The following is an 18714-nucleotide window of genomic DNA, read 5'->3' as shown; positions in this document are numbered from 1 at the left end:
TTGCGACCCCATGGACCACAGCACGCCAGGCCTCCCTGTCTATCACCAACTCCCGGAGTTCACTCAAACTCATGTCCATCCAGTCGGTGATGCCATCCAGCCATCTCATCCTCTGTTGTCCCCTTCTCCTTCTGCCTTCAATCTTTCCCAGCATCAGGTTCTTTTCCAATGAGTCAGCTCTTTGCATCAGGTGGCCAAAGTACTGGAGCTTCACCTTCAGCTTCAGTTCTTCCAGTGAACACTCAGGACGGATCTCCTCTAGGATGGACTGGCTGGATCTCCTTGTAGTCCAAGGGACTCTCAAGAGTCTTCTCCAACACCACAGTTCAAAAGCATCAATTCTTCAGTGCTCAGCTTCCTTTATAGTCACATTCATACATGAAAAACCATAGCCTTGACTAGATGGATCTTTGTTGACAAAAGAATGTCTCTGCCTTTTAATATGCTGTCTAGGTTGGTCATAACTTTCCTTCCAAGGAGTAAGTGTCTTTTAATTTAATGGCTGCAGTCACCATCTGCAGTAATTTTGGAGCCTTAAAAAACAAAGTCAGCAACTGTTTCCCCATCTATTTGCCATGAAGTGATGGGACCAGATGCCATGATCTTAGTTTTCTGAATGTTGAGCTTTAAGCCAACTTTTTCACTCTCCTCTTTCACTTTCATCAAGAGGCTTTTTAGTTCTTCTTCACTTTCTACCATAAGGGTGGTATCATCTGCATATCCGAGGTTATTGATACTTCTCCTGTCAATCTTGATTCCAGCTTGTGCTTCATCCAGCCCAGTGTTTCTCATGATGTATTCTGCATGTAAGTTAAATAATCAGGGTTACAGTGTACAGCCTTGACGTACTCCTTTTCCTATTTGGAACCAGTCTGTTGTTCCATGTCCACTTCTAACTGTTGCTTTCTGACCTGCATACAAATTTCTCAAGAGGCAGGGTCAGGTGGTCTGGTATTCCCATCTCTTTCAGAATTTTCCACAGTTTGTGGTGATCCACACAGTCAAGGCTTTGTCATAGTCAATAAAGCAGAAATAGATGTTTTTTTGGAACTCTCTTGCTTTTTTGATGATCCAGCGGATGTTGGCAATTTGATCTCTGGTTCCTCTGCCTTTTCTAAAACCAGCTTAAACCAAAATGAAGACAAGTTTCATGTTATTTCTGAAAAACTATATGAAGATCTTGCGTCATTTAAGTCTATCGATATATAGACCTCATCCCACCCAAGATTACCATCTCTATCAGCAATATTACTGCACATATATGAAAAATAATGTTATCTTTTAGATGTTGAAAATGAATTTAAAATTATTTTTGACATTCAAGAAGAAAAAAATTGACAAGTTACATTACAAACTGACATTCATCTTAAATTTTGAAAATACTCATTTGTATAATAATTAGGTGATAAATATCAAGAGTTCAGCAAGATGTACAGACAGTGGTGAATGGCAGAATGACACGTTATACAGCTAACTAAAAACAAAATCAGGTACAGATATGATATACAGCCAACTAAAAACAAAATGAGGTAGAGATGAATTCTATCACCTTAAAATTTGTGGCAAATGATTTTAAAAGCCAGCTCAAACTGTCTTCAGTTTTATCAGTGAGGGAGGTCCTCTGAAATGCAACTGCTCAATCCCTTTATCAGTGTTTGAACAAATTGCTGAAATCTAGCTCTCTGAAGGCTTTACTCTATTTATAAAGTTGTAGTTATTGGCCTCTACCCAGATTCAGATGTTAGAAATTAGCCTAAAAGCTGAATCTTGATTGAAATAGATTTAGGTAGACTAGCAGCAGAGCCTGTCCAGTTCACATTGCTGCAATCTATTAGGTTTCACTGAATGAGACACAGGAGGATGCTATCATAAAAAACCTTTGATAACCAGTCCCTGGAGTCAAGGTGTGAGCTTCGGGCATCGTGTTTCTCAGTTCACAGAGGTGCATACGTAAATGTAGAAAATATATGCCAATCTTGTGCCAGACTTGGAACTGGTATTCCTGAATAAGCCTGTCTCATCAGAAAACTGAATGGCCTGTGGCCTAAGGAGCTATTGTTTTTCTTGTAAGTTCTTTGTTTTCATGAAAAGGCTTTTGATTCTCAGAATGTATTTGTTTCAGAGTAGTTCGGTTTGAATTCACTCATGCTCAGAAGTCTCCTGAAAAGCTTTCCTTAGAATTTTAGTTTATGTTTTATATGCAAGCAATACCTTGTACATTTTGAAGAAAAGAATTTCATATGATATCGATTTTAATTATCAGAGCTTGGTTTCCAAAGCCTAAGTGTTTCTATCACATGTTGATAATGAACAATAGTGATATTTTCAAAACAGTAGCAACTTTTTTGGTAACAGATGTTTCTTTATACTATTAAGAAGCAAATGCATAACTGTTTGAGGTGAAGGGATTCAGCTTCAAAATAACTTTGCTGTTTATAAGCTTTCTTGCAGTTTAGATATGCTGCCATCAGGTGGTAGTAATATGTCATATACATGTGACTCCACAAATGACATTATGCTAAGGTCATCACAAAGATTTATAATAATTAATGCACATTTGTAAATGAAAATTAAAATAACATATTACATCTTTTTAGTTTCAGAGCTGAAGATACTTCTAATGGAATTTTTAAAACATGTGTGTATTGGTAGATGCAATTGGGCATGTTTTCTCTCTTCCTTTATGTATTCACTTGTAAATGAAGAGTTTCATCTTATGCTTTCAAGAATTTTAGAAAATACAGAAAAGTAAAATTAAAAACACCAAATTTTCATCACTCAAAGATAATTGTTATTAAACGTTTGTTTCATTTTCTTCCAGTCTTATTTTTTTAACATGCAATCTTTACTGTATTTTGGATTTTTTGGTGTTTTTTTTTTTTTGGAGTAGAGTGTAGTGGCAGGAAAAGATACTTAGCTGTAGTAACTGTATATACAGCATATATCTTTTATAACTAAATTGTAACTTGTTTGTAACTGTTTTGTGATTTCTTAATTTGGATTGGTTGAGGTTTTCCATAATTTAGTCAATATATGTTTCTGATTTCGGTCATCAAGAGTGTTTTATCTCTGTCTTCCATCCATTGCCTACCAAAAGGATCATTATTTCATTGCAAATATGCTTGAAATTTTATTTAACACAGATGAATTTCTAATTAATCTTTTAGTAGCTAGATATGTTTCCTCTATTGCATTTGAAATGAAACTGCCAGAAAACTTGAACTTCCAGTTTTCAATTATTAATGAAAATATACAGTTTTCCTGTTACTGTTTTTATATTATATGGGTGTTTTATAATTTTGGAAATTGTGTGTCACCAGGTACTGCATATAAGCATTTTAGGGCCCTGTGATATGTGACAGCTCCATACCCACTTCCTACCAAAATAGTTTTTTTCTTTTCTTTTATATAGCATAGAACACTGCATTAAAGAAATACAGTCTGAAGTTAACAAACAGTGTCCAGATGTACAGCTGCGAACGACGACTGACTGTTTTGAATGGCTAAATAATTATAATTCATCCAAATCACCGTCCATTCCCCATGGAGATTTGATAAAATTTCTCAAAATACTGGTAAAAATATGTATAATCTTTGCTTTAATGGTGGAGTGGGGTGGGGGAACCTGAACTACATTTCATCCAGTTTCCATATATGAATATTTATTTCATTGACCATATTAGCCTGTCATATCTGGGGTTTGTGTTTTGTTTTACTTCTCTGTCTGCAGTGGAATCCAGTGAGCTATGTGTTTTTATTTTCTACTGCGATTTTTATCATAAAGTAAAGTTTATATAAGTGGGCATTAGGCATTATAATTCCTGGGTGACTTGTGGTATGATATTTGCCATATCAGCACCACAAAATGTATTGAAATGTACCGCAATTGTCCATCAGAAAATTTGATATTTATTACATTTTGTGTCACTTCAAAACTACTCATTTTCCTGGGCTCATTATTAAGCACAATAAGATCAGCATTGATTGTATCTGTTAAGGAGCCTTGTCCACCACTCCATTCATTCCCAACCTGCAGGCATATCTAATTCTTTTCAATCAAGGCAGCGATTTCTACAAGACCACTGTTAATTGATGGAATATTATTACATTGGTCACTCTTGGATACTGACCACTCTCTATGTTAGAGAGGTTTTTATAGCCTTCAGTAAGAATACTTATTTTATTTTACCTATATCTACAAAGGCAGCTAGCTTGCAAAATCAGTTTCCTAGGGAAATAGCACAATTGTCAGAAAGCAGGATTTCTGTAGCTATGGTTTTAATTTAATTTAGGGGGGAAAAAAAGGCACTGTTTCTGTCTAAACATCAAACCTTGACTCAGGCAGATGTGGAAAATATCTTGAGGTTGTAGATGGCTTAGGATGACAGAATCAGATGAAAATAATTTTTGGCTGTTATTATTTTTGCAGATGTCTCTTTAATGTTTACAGGGTAATAAAAGGAAGAGAAAGGAAGATTATGTGCCCTGAAGGCTTATTCTTTTAAGAAAATCCTCTCACCCATTATCTCTTGAAGGTGGAGCCTTGAAGAATAAATATGGATATAGTTATTCCTTTAATTTCTATTAAGAGCCATGTGTAGTGAATTTCATTAATATTGATGTAATAATGCTTTCTCATTTAATTAAAAGCAAAAGCTTTTAATTATCTTTTAATCTGTCACACATAAGTCATTCTCTATTCACTGCAGGGCAAAGGCCGCCTTAGTTTTTGCTCAAATTCATTAGACTGCTAGGCCCCTTCCAGACCTAGGGTTTTTTTTTGTTTTTTAACATAATTGATCATGTTATTTTGAGAACAGAACCACATTATTAAAACAGATCCAGATTAAAACGACCTTATCAAATTTTTACATGCGGAAAGTGTCAATCTTGACAGTATTTTTTCATACCTCAATTTTTTTCCCCATAAAGTGTTTTTTTTTTTTTTTATTAATTATCTAACTATTTAAACAAGGAACAGAGGTTCTCATTATGGCTATTCTATAAAGTCATTTTCAAAATTTGAGCAATCAATACCTAACACATGTTTTAAACCTCTGTAATCTATTATTCTTTAAATGTTTGCTTGATCAAGTATTTACAGTAATTGACTGATTTAAAGAAACCCACAGTTGAGGCACTAATAAGACCAGTTTTTCTCTACAGAATTTACCATAATGCTGGTGTTCTGGACTCCTGTCTAAGGACATTTATTTTCCAGAAAGTATCAAAAAGAACTAAATAGAAGAAAGAGAGAAAGCGGAGCTTCAGAAAAGTCAATTTACTGTTTGGTTCTCTAGAATGTGGATGGAAAGAACGCGGATGAGGGGAATGGAACCAGGCGTCCATTCTTGGTTCTGTGCTCTATTGTGTGTGACATTTGGAAAGTAACTTAAATGTGCTGCACTTTAGCATTCTTCTCTGTAAATTGGGGTCTTAAGTATCTGCATCACAGAGTTTTCCTTATGAATAAGTCAGAGACTCTAGAGAAGAGTACTTTTTATATAATAAACTGCTATACGGATATTAAGTATTATTATTTATTGCAGATAGAACATCAAATTAGACATCACAGTGCTTAGAATCACTGAGAGATTGCCCTAGAATATGTCTCAGAGTTGTTCATGATTCTGAGTCACAAATAATACCTGTGTTACCTTTGTCAATAAGAAATTTCAAAGCTGGACTGATTTTAGACCGCTTGAACCTTGCTTCCATTAAAAAAAAAAAAAAAGCAGCTTGTTGCTACTTAGAGAATATAAGCTAATGTCTGTATGACCTGAAATAGACATCAGGAGAGTCAGCATGTAAAGAGAATTTGTGCATTTAATTCAAAGTCCAAAAAGAAAGTAATTTTTTTGCTCCTTTTCTATTCTTAATTGCACCTATAGTTGTTTCTGTCAGTTAACACAGAAAGTGTAAAAAAAAAAAAAATTCATATCTTTTGAAGAACAATTGTGAGTATTTTTTTCTCATTTTGAGTTAGTTATTTCTTTGGAGAGAACTGAAATATTCTCAGTCTAATTTCCAAAGTAAAACCTTTCTTAACGTGACTCAAAAAGAAATTTAAATGAAAGTTAAAATCTTCCAATGTATTAAACTATATTTCTCAGGATGGCAGCTATTAGTAAGCCCTAGGCATAATACTTTGTTTAAAGGTCTCCATTCTCTATGTTCATTTGGGGTTTTAGAATAATAAGTATACTCATTCAGGCATGAAAATTATCTACTAGGTATTAATTAGGGGTGTCATCTTAAATTTATTTTGTCTTAGGGGTACATTTCAGTTGATATTTTACTATAGATTTTTATTTAGAATTTTTAAGCTAATGCTTCCATACAGCTCAGGTTATATCAGGAATGGATAACAATGAAGAAAAAACTGTGTGTCTAGAAATCTAATTGAAAAATTCGCTCATCATCTGGGCTTTACAAAACTTAACAGACCACAAAGCTAATATTCTAAAATGTCTGAACTGATTAAATTTCAAAGGCAAAAAAAAATTTTTTTTAAATTATAGTATTGATTCTTGAATTGAAATGAATTATGAAATTCTGTGTAACTGTAGAAATCATTTTCTCCTTCTATTCTTATAATCACATTTCTAACATTATGATTTACTTTTATTAGCGAGATTTGTTGAAGAATGAACAAAATCAAGAAGAAATGGTGTTGAATTTACTTTGGGACCTCTCCTGCCAGAGCAGTGTTTCATTCCCATCCACTGTAAGTGGAGCATCTTTTCATTTCCTCTCTAGGACTTCTCTTCACTCTGTTGAAGATCATTCCTCAATGGATGTAAAGTCTGTGTGGGATGATATAAGACTACATCTTCGACGCTTCTTAGTGAACAAATTACAAAGCCACAATGAAATAAACAATTCACAGCAAAAAATTTTGTTGAAAAATCAGTGCATACAGCAACTCTTATTTCTTTATCCAGAATCAGAAGTTACAAGCAAGTACCAAAGCATACAGAATAAACTGTTGACCAAACTTCTGCAGAACTGTTTTCCTTCTTTTAGCAGAGAATCAAATTTAGACATAATGGCTGATAGATACCAAGATACAATGCTTAAGTTATACTCAATGATAAAAGAGGATTTTAACACACTGCATGAAATTTTAGCTTCATCCTCAACAGTGAAATTCATTAAAGAAACTTACCTGGATACTGTTACAGAAGAAATAGCAAAATTTCTTGAAAATTTTTGTGAGCTGCAGTTCAAAGAAAGTGCTGTCCGTGTGGTTAAAACAAGCAAGAGCTCCAGCAGGCATAGAGGAACAGTGCATGCTTTGGGTTAGTGATTTTTTTAAAATTTCTGTTTGGTTTAACTTAAACCTTTTAAAGTCTTTACTTTTCTAACTTTTCTATTTGGTTAAACTTAATTGCAAACTTGAAAATAAATCAGAAAATAAATGTTGTAAAATTTTCCACTTCACATTTCTTTTACACTTTTCTTTTTCTCTAAGTATAGTAATAGAAGTGTTTTCTTTCCTATCATTAAATTGTTAAAGATATTGGAATGTAAGTCAGAAATATTACCAGTAAAACTTTCAGTTTTCTAATCACATAAATTACTGGATGAAACATTTAACTCATTTTATCTTCCAAGGCTGAAGCTTTAAGTAAAGAGAATTGTTGAAGATTTCTTGACATTTTCATTAATTAAAATGAAAGTTTAAAATTCTGACATTTTATTCAGCCAATGGCAATACAGACCTATTATGAAATGCTGATTATAAAATTCTATATTATAATTGGTTGTAGAAGCTAGCATTGGCTATAGCTGATTTAAAAAGTTCCTCTGATGTTGTTCCTATAAGAATATATACAGTGGAAGAGGATTTGAAGATTCATAATTTTAATCAAAAGATAAAGGAAGAAAGAATCTGTCATAATACATTTTCTTGTCATTTTAGTTTCTTACCAGTGAAGAAAAATTAAGGTTGAAAATATGATTATTTTGAAAATTATGATTACTCATGCTTTTACATAGAATGCTGAGATATACTTCTAAATAGATTCCTAAACTGTATTTTTATTAATAATTATTTAAGAATTATCATTTGGTGACTTGCTGTTTTTTACTTTATAATCACTTCATAAAATTTCCATAGCTCACTGTATTTTACCTACCTTCCTTAATAAGATACCAGGATACCAAATTGCTCTGATATATGAATATATTATATATTATATGAACATGATATATGAATTTTCAAATAATTTAATATTTTCTCTTAGAATATTTATTTTCTTTGGGAAACTATCACATCACAGAACAGAGATGCATCACCCAAGTTAAGGTCACAGCAGAATACAAAGTCAGTTCATTTAGGAACATTGCAGTTTTACTCAAAGTAAATAGATCTTCATTTTAATTATTACATAAATTTTAAATGCATTTTTACAAGTACACTTATTTTCTATAATTTTTATGTTCTCTCAAAAAATTTCTGGTTACTTGTAAAGTGCTTTCAATATGAAAGTTTTATGTGTTAAATGCAGTTTAGTTTATAACAGAAGAAAAGACCTATATATGATTAAAAATGTGTAAGTTGCTATGGAGTCTTTAGGGCTGGTAGTGAAATGTTTTCCATTCATAAGAGAGAACAATGTGTGTTGGCTTCAACACCAAAATTTGAAGCCCTTTCCAAAAGTCCAAATGCACTGAACTTTCCCAAGCTGCTGCATCTGAACTTTGGTATAAATCACGTGTTAAGTGAATGTTTTCCTTGTGCCACACACTGTAATAAGCACATCCCTTTCCTTAATATCCCAATTTCATAAACAGAGAAGCTTAGAAAGATTAACTTGCTTTTGGTCCTTTGCACCAAGTCAGGATTCACATGTAGGTCTTTATGTCTTCAAGACCCATGTTCTTTACCATCATGGTATTGGGCTTTAAAGTGTAAAATTGAATGCTTTGTCTCTGTAAAAGAAATTTCAAACAGCACTGTTCTAGTGGGCTGCCTGAAAATCAGTTCAGTTCAGCTTTGTTGAGTACCTGCCATAGGCAAGACATTTAGCAGCTACTGTATTGAAGGTTTCTAAGGAGAAGGCAATGGCAACCCACTCCAGTACTCTTGCCTGGAAAATCCCATGGGCGGAGGAGCCTGGTGGGCTGCAGTCCATGGGGTCTCGAAGAATCGGACACGACTGAGTGACTTCCTTTCACTTTTCACTTTCATGCATTAGAGAAGGAAATGGCAACCCACTCCAGTGTTCTTGCCTGGAGAATCCCAGGGACAGGGGAGCCTGGTGGGCTGCCGTCTATGGGGTTGCACAGAGTTGGACACGACTGAAGCGACTTAGCAGCAGCAAGTTAGACATGGTAAAGGGAAGAAAACTAAATGAGTTAACTGCTGCTAAGGCTGTAACAGAAAGCAGTCATAGTTTCCATTAATACTTAGCCCAATGACCAAATTTTTATTTATTAAAGAAATACAGTTTGAGACTAGCAAAATAATCATTTATAAATACTTATAATTTGAAATCTATAATAATTTATATTCCTATGTGAATAGAATCTAGATTGGCTTGAATGGGTTATGTATTATCTTTTGTATATGTCTGTGTGTTTATTCACCAAGTCTTTGATATTTTGCCTGAAACCCTAGACATTCTCTTAAGTAACAATAGCTCCACATTTATCGGGTCAGACACTGCAACATGTTATTTCATTCTAACCACCCAGCAAGGCAGGTAACATTATTTATCTCTATTGTATAGTGAGAAAACTAAGGCATAGAGATATTAAGTAACTTTGGTCAAGGTTGCAAGGAAGCCAGGATAGTCTGTCTGAGTGTGGTGTCCTGACTCTATGATTATGCTCTATTACCTAAAAGAACAGGACGGATCTAGCTCATTCCATTAAGAACACTGTTGTGAATGCTCTGTATGCTCAGATCTACTTTAGTGTTGTCATTGTTTTACTTTCCTCTAAACTATCCCACACTCTTCTCATTCAAAGAGGTATCTTAAGCAGACCTTGTATATACACTAGTCCTTTTTCCCCCCCAGCCTTATTGAGATATAATTGACATACAGCATTTTGTAACTTTAAGATGTCCAGTGTGTTGATTTGTACCCTTAATATTTCAAAACGATTGCCACAGTAATGTCCACATAATTACCATTACTTTTGTATGGTGAGAACACTTAGGATTTGCTTTCTTAGCAATTTTCAAGTATGTAATGCATTATAATTTCTATAATTGTAATGCTGTACATTAGACCCCCAGAAATTCTAAAGCTTCTAACTGGAAATTTGTACCCTTTGACCAGTATCTTCTCTATCCACCATCCCCTGGTAACCACCTTATATTCTGTTTCTTTGAGTTCTGTTTTTTTAGATTTCACATTATAAGTATTACCGCATGTATCTGCCTTTCTTTGACCATGTGACTTATTTCACTTAGCCTAATGCCTTCAAGGACCATCCATGTTGTTGCAAATTGCAGGATTTTCTTCTTTCTCGTGACCGAGTAGTATTCCATTGTATGTATTTCAAGCTCACATGTTCTTTATCCATTCATTCATATGGAGTACGAAATGGCAACCCAGTCTACTATTCTTGCCGGAAAATTCTATAGACAGAAGATCCTGGCGGGCTCCAGTTCATGGGGTCACAAAGAATTGGGCATGACTGAGCAGCTAAGCACATTCATTCATAAATGGACACTTAGTATGGCTATTGTGATTAATGCTGCAATAAATATGGAAGTGCACATATCTCTTTGATATCTTATTTTCATTTCCTTTAGATATATATCCAGAAGGATTTTCTATTTTTCAACTTTTTTGTGGAACCTTACCATTTGCTACAGTGTCTGTAGTACCAATTTATATTCCTACCAACAGTACACATGGGTTCCCTTTTCTCTACATCATCACCAATGCTTGTTATCTGTTGCCTTTTTGATGATAGCAAAGTGTAAGGTGATATCTCTTTGTGGTTTTGGTTTGGATTTCTCTGATGACTAGTGATCTTGAGTATCTTTTCATGTACCTGTTGGCTATCTGTATGTCTTCTTTGGAAAAATGTCATACAACTCACGACATTGTATGAGTCCTTTAAGTATTTTGGATATTGATTTCTTACTAAGTATATGGTTTGCAAGTATTTTCTCCCTATCAAAGATTTTTTTTTTGGTGGATAGTTTCTTTTGCTGTGTATTAGCTTTCCAGTTTGATGTGAAAGTGAAAGTGAAGTCGCTCAGTCGTGTCTGACTCTTTGCGACCCCATGGACTGTAGCCCACCAGGCTCCTTCCATCCATGGAATTTTCTAGTAAAGAGTACTGGAGTGGGTTGCCATTTCCTTCTCCAGGGGAATCTTCCCGACCCGGGGATCGAACTCGAGTCTCCCTCATTGCAGGCAGACTCTTTACCGTCTGAGCCACCAGGGAATCCCAGTTTGATGTAGTCCCACTTATTAATTTTTGCTTTTGGTATTATATCCAAAAAATCATTGCCGAGACCAACATTAGGGAACTTTTTCACTATCTAGGAGTTTTACGGTTCTAGATCTTAGGTTTAAGTTTAATCCATTTTGAGTTAATTTTTGTACGTGTTGTAAGATAAGGTACAGTTTCATTCTTTTGCATGTTTTATCTACTTTTCCCAACACCATTTATTTAATCCCTTACCCAATGAGTATTCTTGGTTCCCTTGTCAAATACTGGTTGACCATATATGCAAGAGTTTATTTCTGGGTTCTCAATTCTGTTCCATTGGTCTGTGAGTCTATTTTTATGTTTTTTTATTTGAAGAAAATGATGAAATAATGTCATAATGTAAACATTGCAGACTCTTGGTGGTTTGGTAATCTATCTTAGGAAAAAATAATATTATTTTTGCAGACACTCTTTTTTTAATTGGGATTTGATTTTACATATTCATTTTTGTTTTACTTTTTGGCTATGCTGCACAGCATGTGGGATCTTAGTTCCTAGACCAGGGATAAGCACAGGATCTTAACCATTGGAACACCAGGGAAGTCCCTAGATAATCACAATTTTAAGTGATTAAATCATTGAATTACTTTTAAAATTGTATTTTCTTTGGATTTAAGAAAAGATATTGCCTCTTTTCTCAGTGCTTGAAAAAGAGAGGATTGTTTATGTGTAGTAAAGTTTAGTTAGATAAATTCACTGTGTTTTAATATGTAAGAATGTAGTTAGAAAACTTCAATCACAGTATAAATGTCATGATCCCCTGTCTATCTTACATTGAATTTTCCTTGAGCTGATTGTTAACTTGAAAGGGAAAGACTTAAGAGTATATGATACATGCCTTTGAGTGTTTTGAAGGTTTCTAAAGATCTGCAGTAGATGAGAGGTTGAAACTTAGTGGCCTCTACCCCTCCCATTTCCCAATTCCTTTTTATATATATTTTTTTATTTTTTATTTTTTTCTTTATATTTTGTTTAAGGAAGATTGGGGAGTAGGGGAAACCGAATCCCTCTAGGGATGAAAAGATCCTTTAGAGTAAAGAAGACCCTCAAGTCAAGATAAAAGTAGAATATTGACTAGGAAGGCACAGTTCACAACTGGAAAGGTTGTGATCAACTAGGTCAGTCAAAACCACCCTAATTTCTCTCGTACTCCTCAAGTAGCTGAGTGATCGACTGAGTGATGGCCGAGTGATGCTGTCAAGGAAATTTAGAAGTATACTGAGGGCAGTATGCAAAGTGTGGACAAAAGAAGCATCTGTATGGTATTGCTGCTGCTGCTGCTGCTGCTAAGTCGCTTCAGTTATGTCTGACTCTGTGCGACCCCATAGACGGCAGCCCACCAGGCTCCCCCGTCCCTGGGATTCTCCAGGCAAGAACACTGGAGTGGGTTGCCATTTCCTTCTCCAATGCATGAAAGTGACAAGTGAAAGTGAAGTCACTCAGTCGTGTCCGACTCTTAGCGACCCCATGGACTGCAGCCTCCCAGGCTCCTCCATCCATGGGATTTTCCAGGCAAGAGCACTGGAGTGGGGTGCCATTGCCTTCTCCAAATGCAGAAGAGACCAAATCTCCTAGAAGGATAACACATCTCTTGACCCTGCTGTGTTCATGAGACAGAGGGGAAGATCTGCATTAGATCTCTGATGTCAACTATGCTTGTTTTCTAACCCCACATTAGTAGATGCTGGAATTTCAAATAATACAAAACAGTAATGGGGAAAAAAAAATTCTTAAGAGAAAGTTATATCTTTATTAGTTATCACAAATTCCTTTAAAATAATAATACAATTTCAGGGGTTTTTGTTGTAACATTTTTGAAAATACTAATAAATGGTATTGTTGATTAGCTTTGTTTTTTACCCACTGTTTTATCATACTTGCTATTCTTTAATGAAATACTGGTACCTTCTTTGTTTATAAGTACTTGCTCTCAAAAGGGGAAGAGTACAGTTATCAGAGTCAAGTGTGCTTGTCTGAAGCTCTCACCCCCTTGTTTATGCAACCTTAGATAAGTCATTTTACCTCTTCATATTGTTCTATTGATAAACGATAAAAGGAAAGGGTTATATTAGATAATATATCTAAGCTTTAACTCTAAACTTATTCTGACTTTGTGACTTGGAAGTTATTCTACAACCAGACTTTATACCTACGATTTGTCCTTGGAAACTGTCATAATTATTTTCTCTACTGACTGACAGTACAGCTGTATTAGCGGGCTGAGTGTGTGGCTTGTATGCAACTGTAACACATACGAAAACATCCTTTAGATTTTTATCTGTGTGACTTTTTTCCCCCAGCGAAACTTGGAAGATAACAATGTGGAAACTTCTCACTTCCTGCAATTGCATTTTTGATGAGGTTGGAAGGGTAAAGAGGGGAGTAAGTGATTAAGCAAAAACAGGAAGTAGAGTCTCTTCTTCCAGCTGACATCCGAAGCTATTCCTAGAAATTCTTTTTGGGGCTTCCCCTTTGATCCCACAACTAACTGTTCTTGTTTTGTTTTAGTTTTCATTTCAATTTTTTGGTCATTGTAGCTTTTTAAATCAGATCATTGAAAATTAAGATCACAGGCAAGAAATGGAAATACAATATTATACTGTATTATTGATTGAAAAGAAATTGATATGCCTTTTCTCTGGCGTGTATTTAAAGCAGGGATTTAATAGTGACTGGGTTTTTTTCCTAGGGAAGAACCAGCTTGTTTCTGCAATGTTGTAGACAGTATGCATGGACTAAATACTTTTTTCTAAAAAAGTGTTTCTGTATCCATACAAACGCCTCTGTACGTACAAAAAGCCTCAGAATTAGGCCTATAAAGCATGGAAGGGTGAGTGATATTGTCTTAAGAGTCTGTGATTAAGAATTTGACAATCTATGTAATAATGAAACAGTTGTATACAAATTAAACTTGTGTAAATAATTTTAGTATTCTTTCTCAGCTTGTGAAGAAAGTCAAAAGTGATTTGGGTTTTGGCATAATTGATCCTAAAGCCTTCCTTCCTGCCAGTTCAGTTACATGGCATGTTCAATGCCTTCTTGAGACTTCTAGAATGTGCTCACGCATCCATGCCATCAGTGGAGATAGTGGGCTTGTCTTCCCTTTGTATGAGCCAGGAGGATATTTTCCATGCAACCTAATTCCTTTCTGTACCATCTGTCTCTCTATAGTAAAAGTATACAGGGTGATCCATCAAGGTGAGGGTGAAAGCTAGAGCTATTTAGTTTCATTTTGTCCTTTATATAAGAGGACAACTTTTTTTATGCCATTTAAGAAAGTGTTTTCTGTGTTAAAACTCATTCCCGGCCATTCTGATTCTTGAGTTTTCAGTTCAGTTCAGTTCAGTTCAGTCACTCAGTCGTGTCCAACTCTTTGCGACTCCATGAATCGCAGCACGCCAGGCCTCCCTGTCCAACACCATCTCCCGGAGTTCACTCAAACTCACGTCCATCAAGTTGGTGATGCCATCCAGCCATCTCATCCTCTGTTGTCCCCTTTTCCTCCTGCCCCCAATCCCTCCCAGCATCAGAGTCTTTTCCAATGAGTCAACTCTTCGCATGAGGTGGCCAAAGTACTGGAGTTTCAGCTTTAGCATCATTCCTTCCAAAGAAATCCCAGGGCTGATCTCCTTCAGAATGGACTGGTTGGATCTCCTTGCAGTCCAAGGGACTCTCAAGAGTCTTCTCCAACACCACAGTTCAAAGCATCAATTCTTCAGCGCTCAGCCTTCTTCACAGTCCAACTCTCACATCCATACATGACCACAGGAAAAACCATAGCCTTCACTAGGTGAACCTTTGTTGGCAAAGTAATGTCTTTGCTTTTGAATATGCTGTCTAAGTTGGTCTTAGCTTTTCTTCCAAAGAGCAAGTGTCTTTTAATTTCATGGCTGCAGTCACCATCTGCAGTGATTTTGGAGGCCCCTCCAAAATTTTCCTTGTTATCTATTTACAAATATATAAAGTCAGCTACATAATGCTGCTGCTGCTGCTGCTAAGTCGCTTCAGTTGTGTCCAACTCTGTGCGATGCCATAGACGGCAGCCTACCAGGCTCCTCCGTCCTTGGGATTCTCCAGGCAAGGACACTGGAGTGGGTTGCCATTTTCTTCTCCAATGTATGAAAGTGGAAAGTGAAAGTGAAGTTGCTCAGTCGTGTTCGACTCTTAGCGACCCCATGGACTGCAGCCTACCAGGCTCCTCCATCCATGGGAGTTTCCAGGCAAGAGTACTGGAGTGGAGCTACATAATAGATACTCTTTTTTAGATCGTTTTAATTTGCTGTGCACCTTGCTAAGTACTTTATGCATTGACATGCCATTTGATTTTTATAACATGTCTGAAAATCTGGATATTATCCCTTCCTTATAGTAACAGAAACTGAGGTTGGATAAGCTGAATAGCTTTCCCAAAGGCCCACTGCTGGAATGTATCTGGACTGTAATTCAAATACATTGCTGAATTATGACCAAAAGTATTCTCTCAAATACTCTTTCTGAATGAATTCACTTGCAAGATCAGAACCATTTTATAATTTGAGGAGTAATTCCCATGAGCCACAGATCCTGATTTTTGTGTTGGACTTACTGGAATTGCAACATACATATTGATTCTTTGCATATGAAATTAAACAAACTTGAATTTTGAAAGCAGCTACTATAGTAAGTGCAAGGTTACATCACTGGATTGTCTTCTCTGGAAGATTTGGAAAGAAAAAAAAAATCCAGCTTCCATATTAACACATGAAAAGGAAAATAATGATGTTAATTTTTTCCTTAATATAAAAAAATATGTAGAAGAGGCTCTCATTTTATTCATAGAGAAGTAGGTAATCTACTTACCTTTAAGGTTTTACCAGAGTTAACCTAAAAAGTAATTGTTACTGAAATAGTTGAAGCAATTATGCCAGGTTTAAGATCCTTTTTATCATTAATTAATAATAAACCTAAAGATTAGCAGTATGTTTGCAAGATGCTTCCACATTGGTTTTTTTTTTTAACCTTCCTTTGCTCGATCACCAATCTGAAATTAAGCAGTGCAGCAACTCCAGTTGTTATTTCATTGGTGGAAAAAAAACTACAGCGTTTCGGCTGGTTAGCAAATCAAGGTGGAGATGAAACTAAGGTTAGAAGTATCTTCCCACTATACCTCCATACCTCATTGAAAAAATGCGTGTGTGCGTGCTAAATCACTTCAGTCATGTCCGACTCTGAGTGACCCTATGGACTGTAGCCCTCCAGGCTCCTCTGTCCATGGGATTCTCCAGGCAAGAATACTGGAGTGGGTTGCCTTGCCCTCCTTCAGGTGAATCTTCCCAACCCAAGGATCGAACCCGTATCTCTTATGTCTCCTGCGTCAGCAGGTGAGTTCTTTACCACTAGCCACCTGATAAGAAAATAAGCAAATAGAATTCATTATTCTAGTGTTATTTGAACACTGGAATTTTTCCCCTAAGGAGTTGGTGTTTTAAAATTCTTCCCACTAATGGTTTTATCATCTGTGAAAATTATTTATTTGATTAAAAACTATGAGAAAAAGGACTGTATGTGTATGTGCATAAGGGGAGGGTGTTTGTTATGTGCTTGGGTAGGTACATGGTATTTTTGCATATGTACACGTATCTTTATTTACCTAAAATGTTTTTCTGCTAAATATGTGACTAGTTTTCTGACCCCATTATTTCACATTAAATCTTCAGAGACTTCTGAATTTTGTTTTAAAGACATTAAAGCAACAAAAATGGAAAGTATATTCTGTAAGAGAGAAAGTGGATGCGGTTTGGCTTTGGTAATATTTTTGCTCCCATGTAGCAACAATTAGCAATTACCGACTTCCTCTCATGTGTTCTTCATAAAGGTGGAAAGAATACTTTATTAGTCATATTCTGTATGACATTCAGTTACTAAAGATGGTAGATAGAAATGACTTAGTAGTTTCTCATGAAGGCTTCCCTGGTGGCTCAGTGGTAAAGAACCCGCCTGCAATGCAGGAGATGTGGGATCGACCTTTGGTGGGGAAGACCCCCTGGAGAAGGAAATTGCAATCCACTCCAGTATTCTTGCCTGGGAAATCCCATGGACAGAGGAGCCTGGCAGGCGGCAGTCCGTGGGATCACAAGAGTCGGACACAGCTTAGTGATTAAACTACCATACATGAGGAGTCATAGGTCAACTTGAGATTTATATTCCTTATTAACCATTCAATAACATTTTTAAAAATTCAGAAGAGATTTTTAAAACTGTTATTTTTTACCTTGGAAAAAGAAATTATCTAGTTAAAAATGTATGACATATTAAGAGAAGAGTGAAAATAACTGTAAACAAATTATTGGAAAAAAGTTCAGAATAAGATTATTCTAAAAGTAAACATTTATTTTGCAGCTCTTCTATACTGAGCAAAATATGTGGATGAGTAATACACATGGAGGTGGTTGCAAGCTAGAAATTCAAGTTCTGTAGAAAGTGAGTTGATAAGCAACTAATACACCCTGTCTAAAACTTTTCTCCTTTCCCCTGCTAACATTATTTATGTCATTCTATGTCTTGATATATAAACACAATGATAAATGTGAATGCTGAGCTTTGTTGTTTTAGGTAAAAATGTTTACAGGTTTATAGTTTTATAGGTCATGAATCCTGGAATTCTTGTTTAACATATAGATATTTCCAGTGGACTAGTATAACCTTGAATGTTGTTTAACTAACATATTTTTTCCTCGGGTTCTCAGAAAATGTAATATGTGCCTTCTGGTTACTATACTATTAATCAGTTATTAATAGCGGCTTCCCTGGTGGCTCAGACGGTAAAGCGTCTGCCTACAATGCGGGAGACCCGGGTTCGATCCCCTGGAGAAGGAAACGGCAACCCACTCCGGTATTCATGCCTGGAAAATCCCATGGACCGAGGAGTCTGGGGGGCTACACTCCATGGGGTCGCTGAGTGACTTCTGTGTGTGTTTTTTTCATAAACTTTCAAGAAGAAATGTTTAATAAGTCAAAAGGCATTGGTAAGATCCCTTTAAAGATGTACTCTTTCTAACAGAAGACTGAAAACTGTAACAGACTGTAACTACACCTCAACATTCTTCATTAGGAAAATCACCGTGGCAGATACATGTTATGTTATAACGTTTTCAACATTGTTATTTACATGTACGTATGAAAATCTGTGACCGTCAGCGTCACATCTATGAAGTCAAATATCTTCTGCCTCAAAGTAGCTGTCATTTAACGCCTCCACCTTTATTGATTTTAA

At 35.7% G+C, this 18714-nt stretch overlaps 1 protein-coding gene across 2 annotated transcripts in view; it reads left to right on the top strand.

Annotated features, from left to right (window-relative positions):
- MCTP1 (multiple C2 and transmembrane domain containing 1) overlaps window positions 1–18714 on the top strand; it is a 1071916-nt gene that overhangs the window by 721394 nt on the left and 331808 nt on the right. For both annotated transcript variants that reach the window (XM_059888261.1, XM_010807608.3), the window contains 2 exons: window positions 3413–3575; window positions 6632–7301. In XM_059888261.1, coding sequence (XP_059744244.1) covers window positions 3413–3575; window positions 6632–7301 — 833 coding nt within the window. The remainder of the gene's footprint in view (window positions 1–3412; window positions 3576–6631; window positions 7302–18714) is intronic.

Source organism: Bos taurus, chromosome 7 (assembly GCF_002263795.3).
Source record: "Bos taurus isolate L1 Dominette 01449 registration number 42190680 breed Hereford chromosome 7, ARS-UCD2.0, whole genome shotgun sequence".
In the NCBI taxonomy this organism is placed as follows: Eukaryota; Metazoa; Chordata; class Mammalia; order Artiodactyla; family Bovidae; genus Bos; species Bos taurus.
Note: the sequence above shows the minus strand (reverse complement) of the source record. Positions and strands in the feature narration are given on the sequence as shown.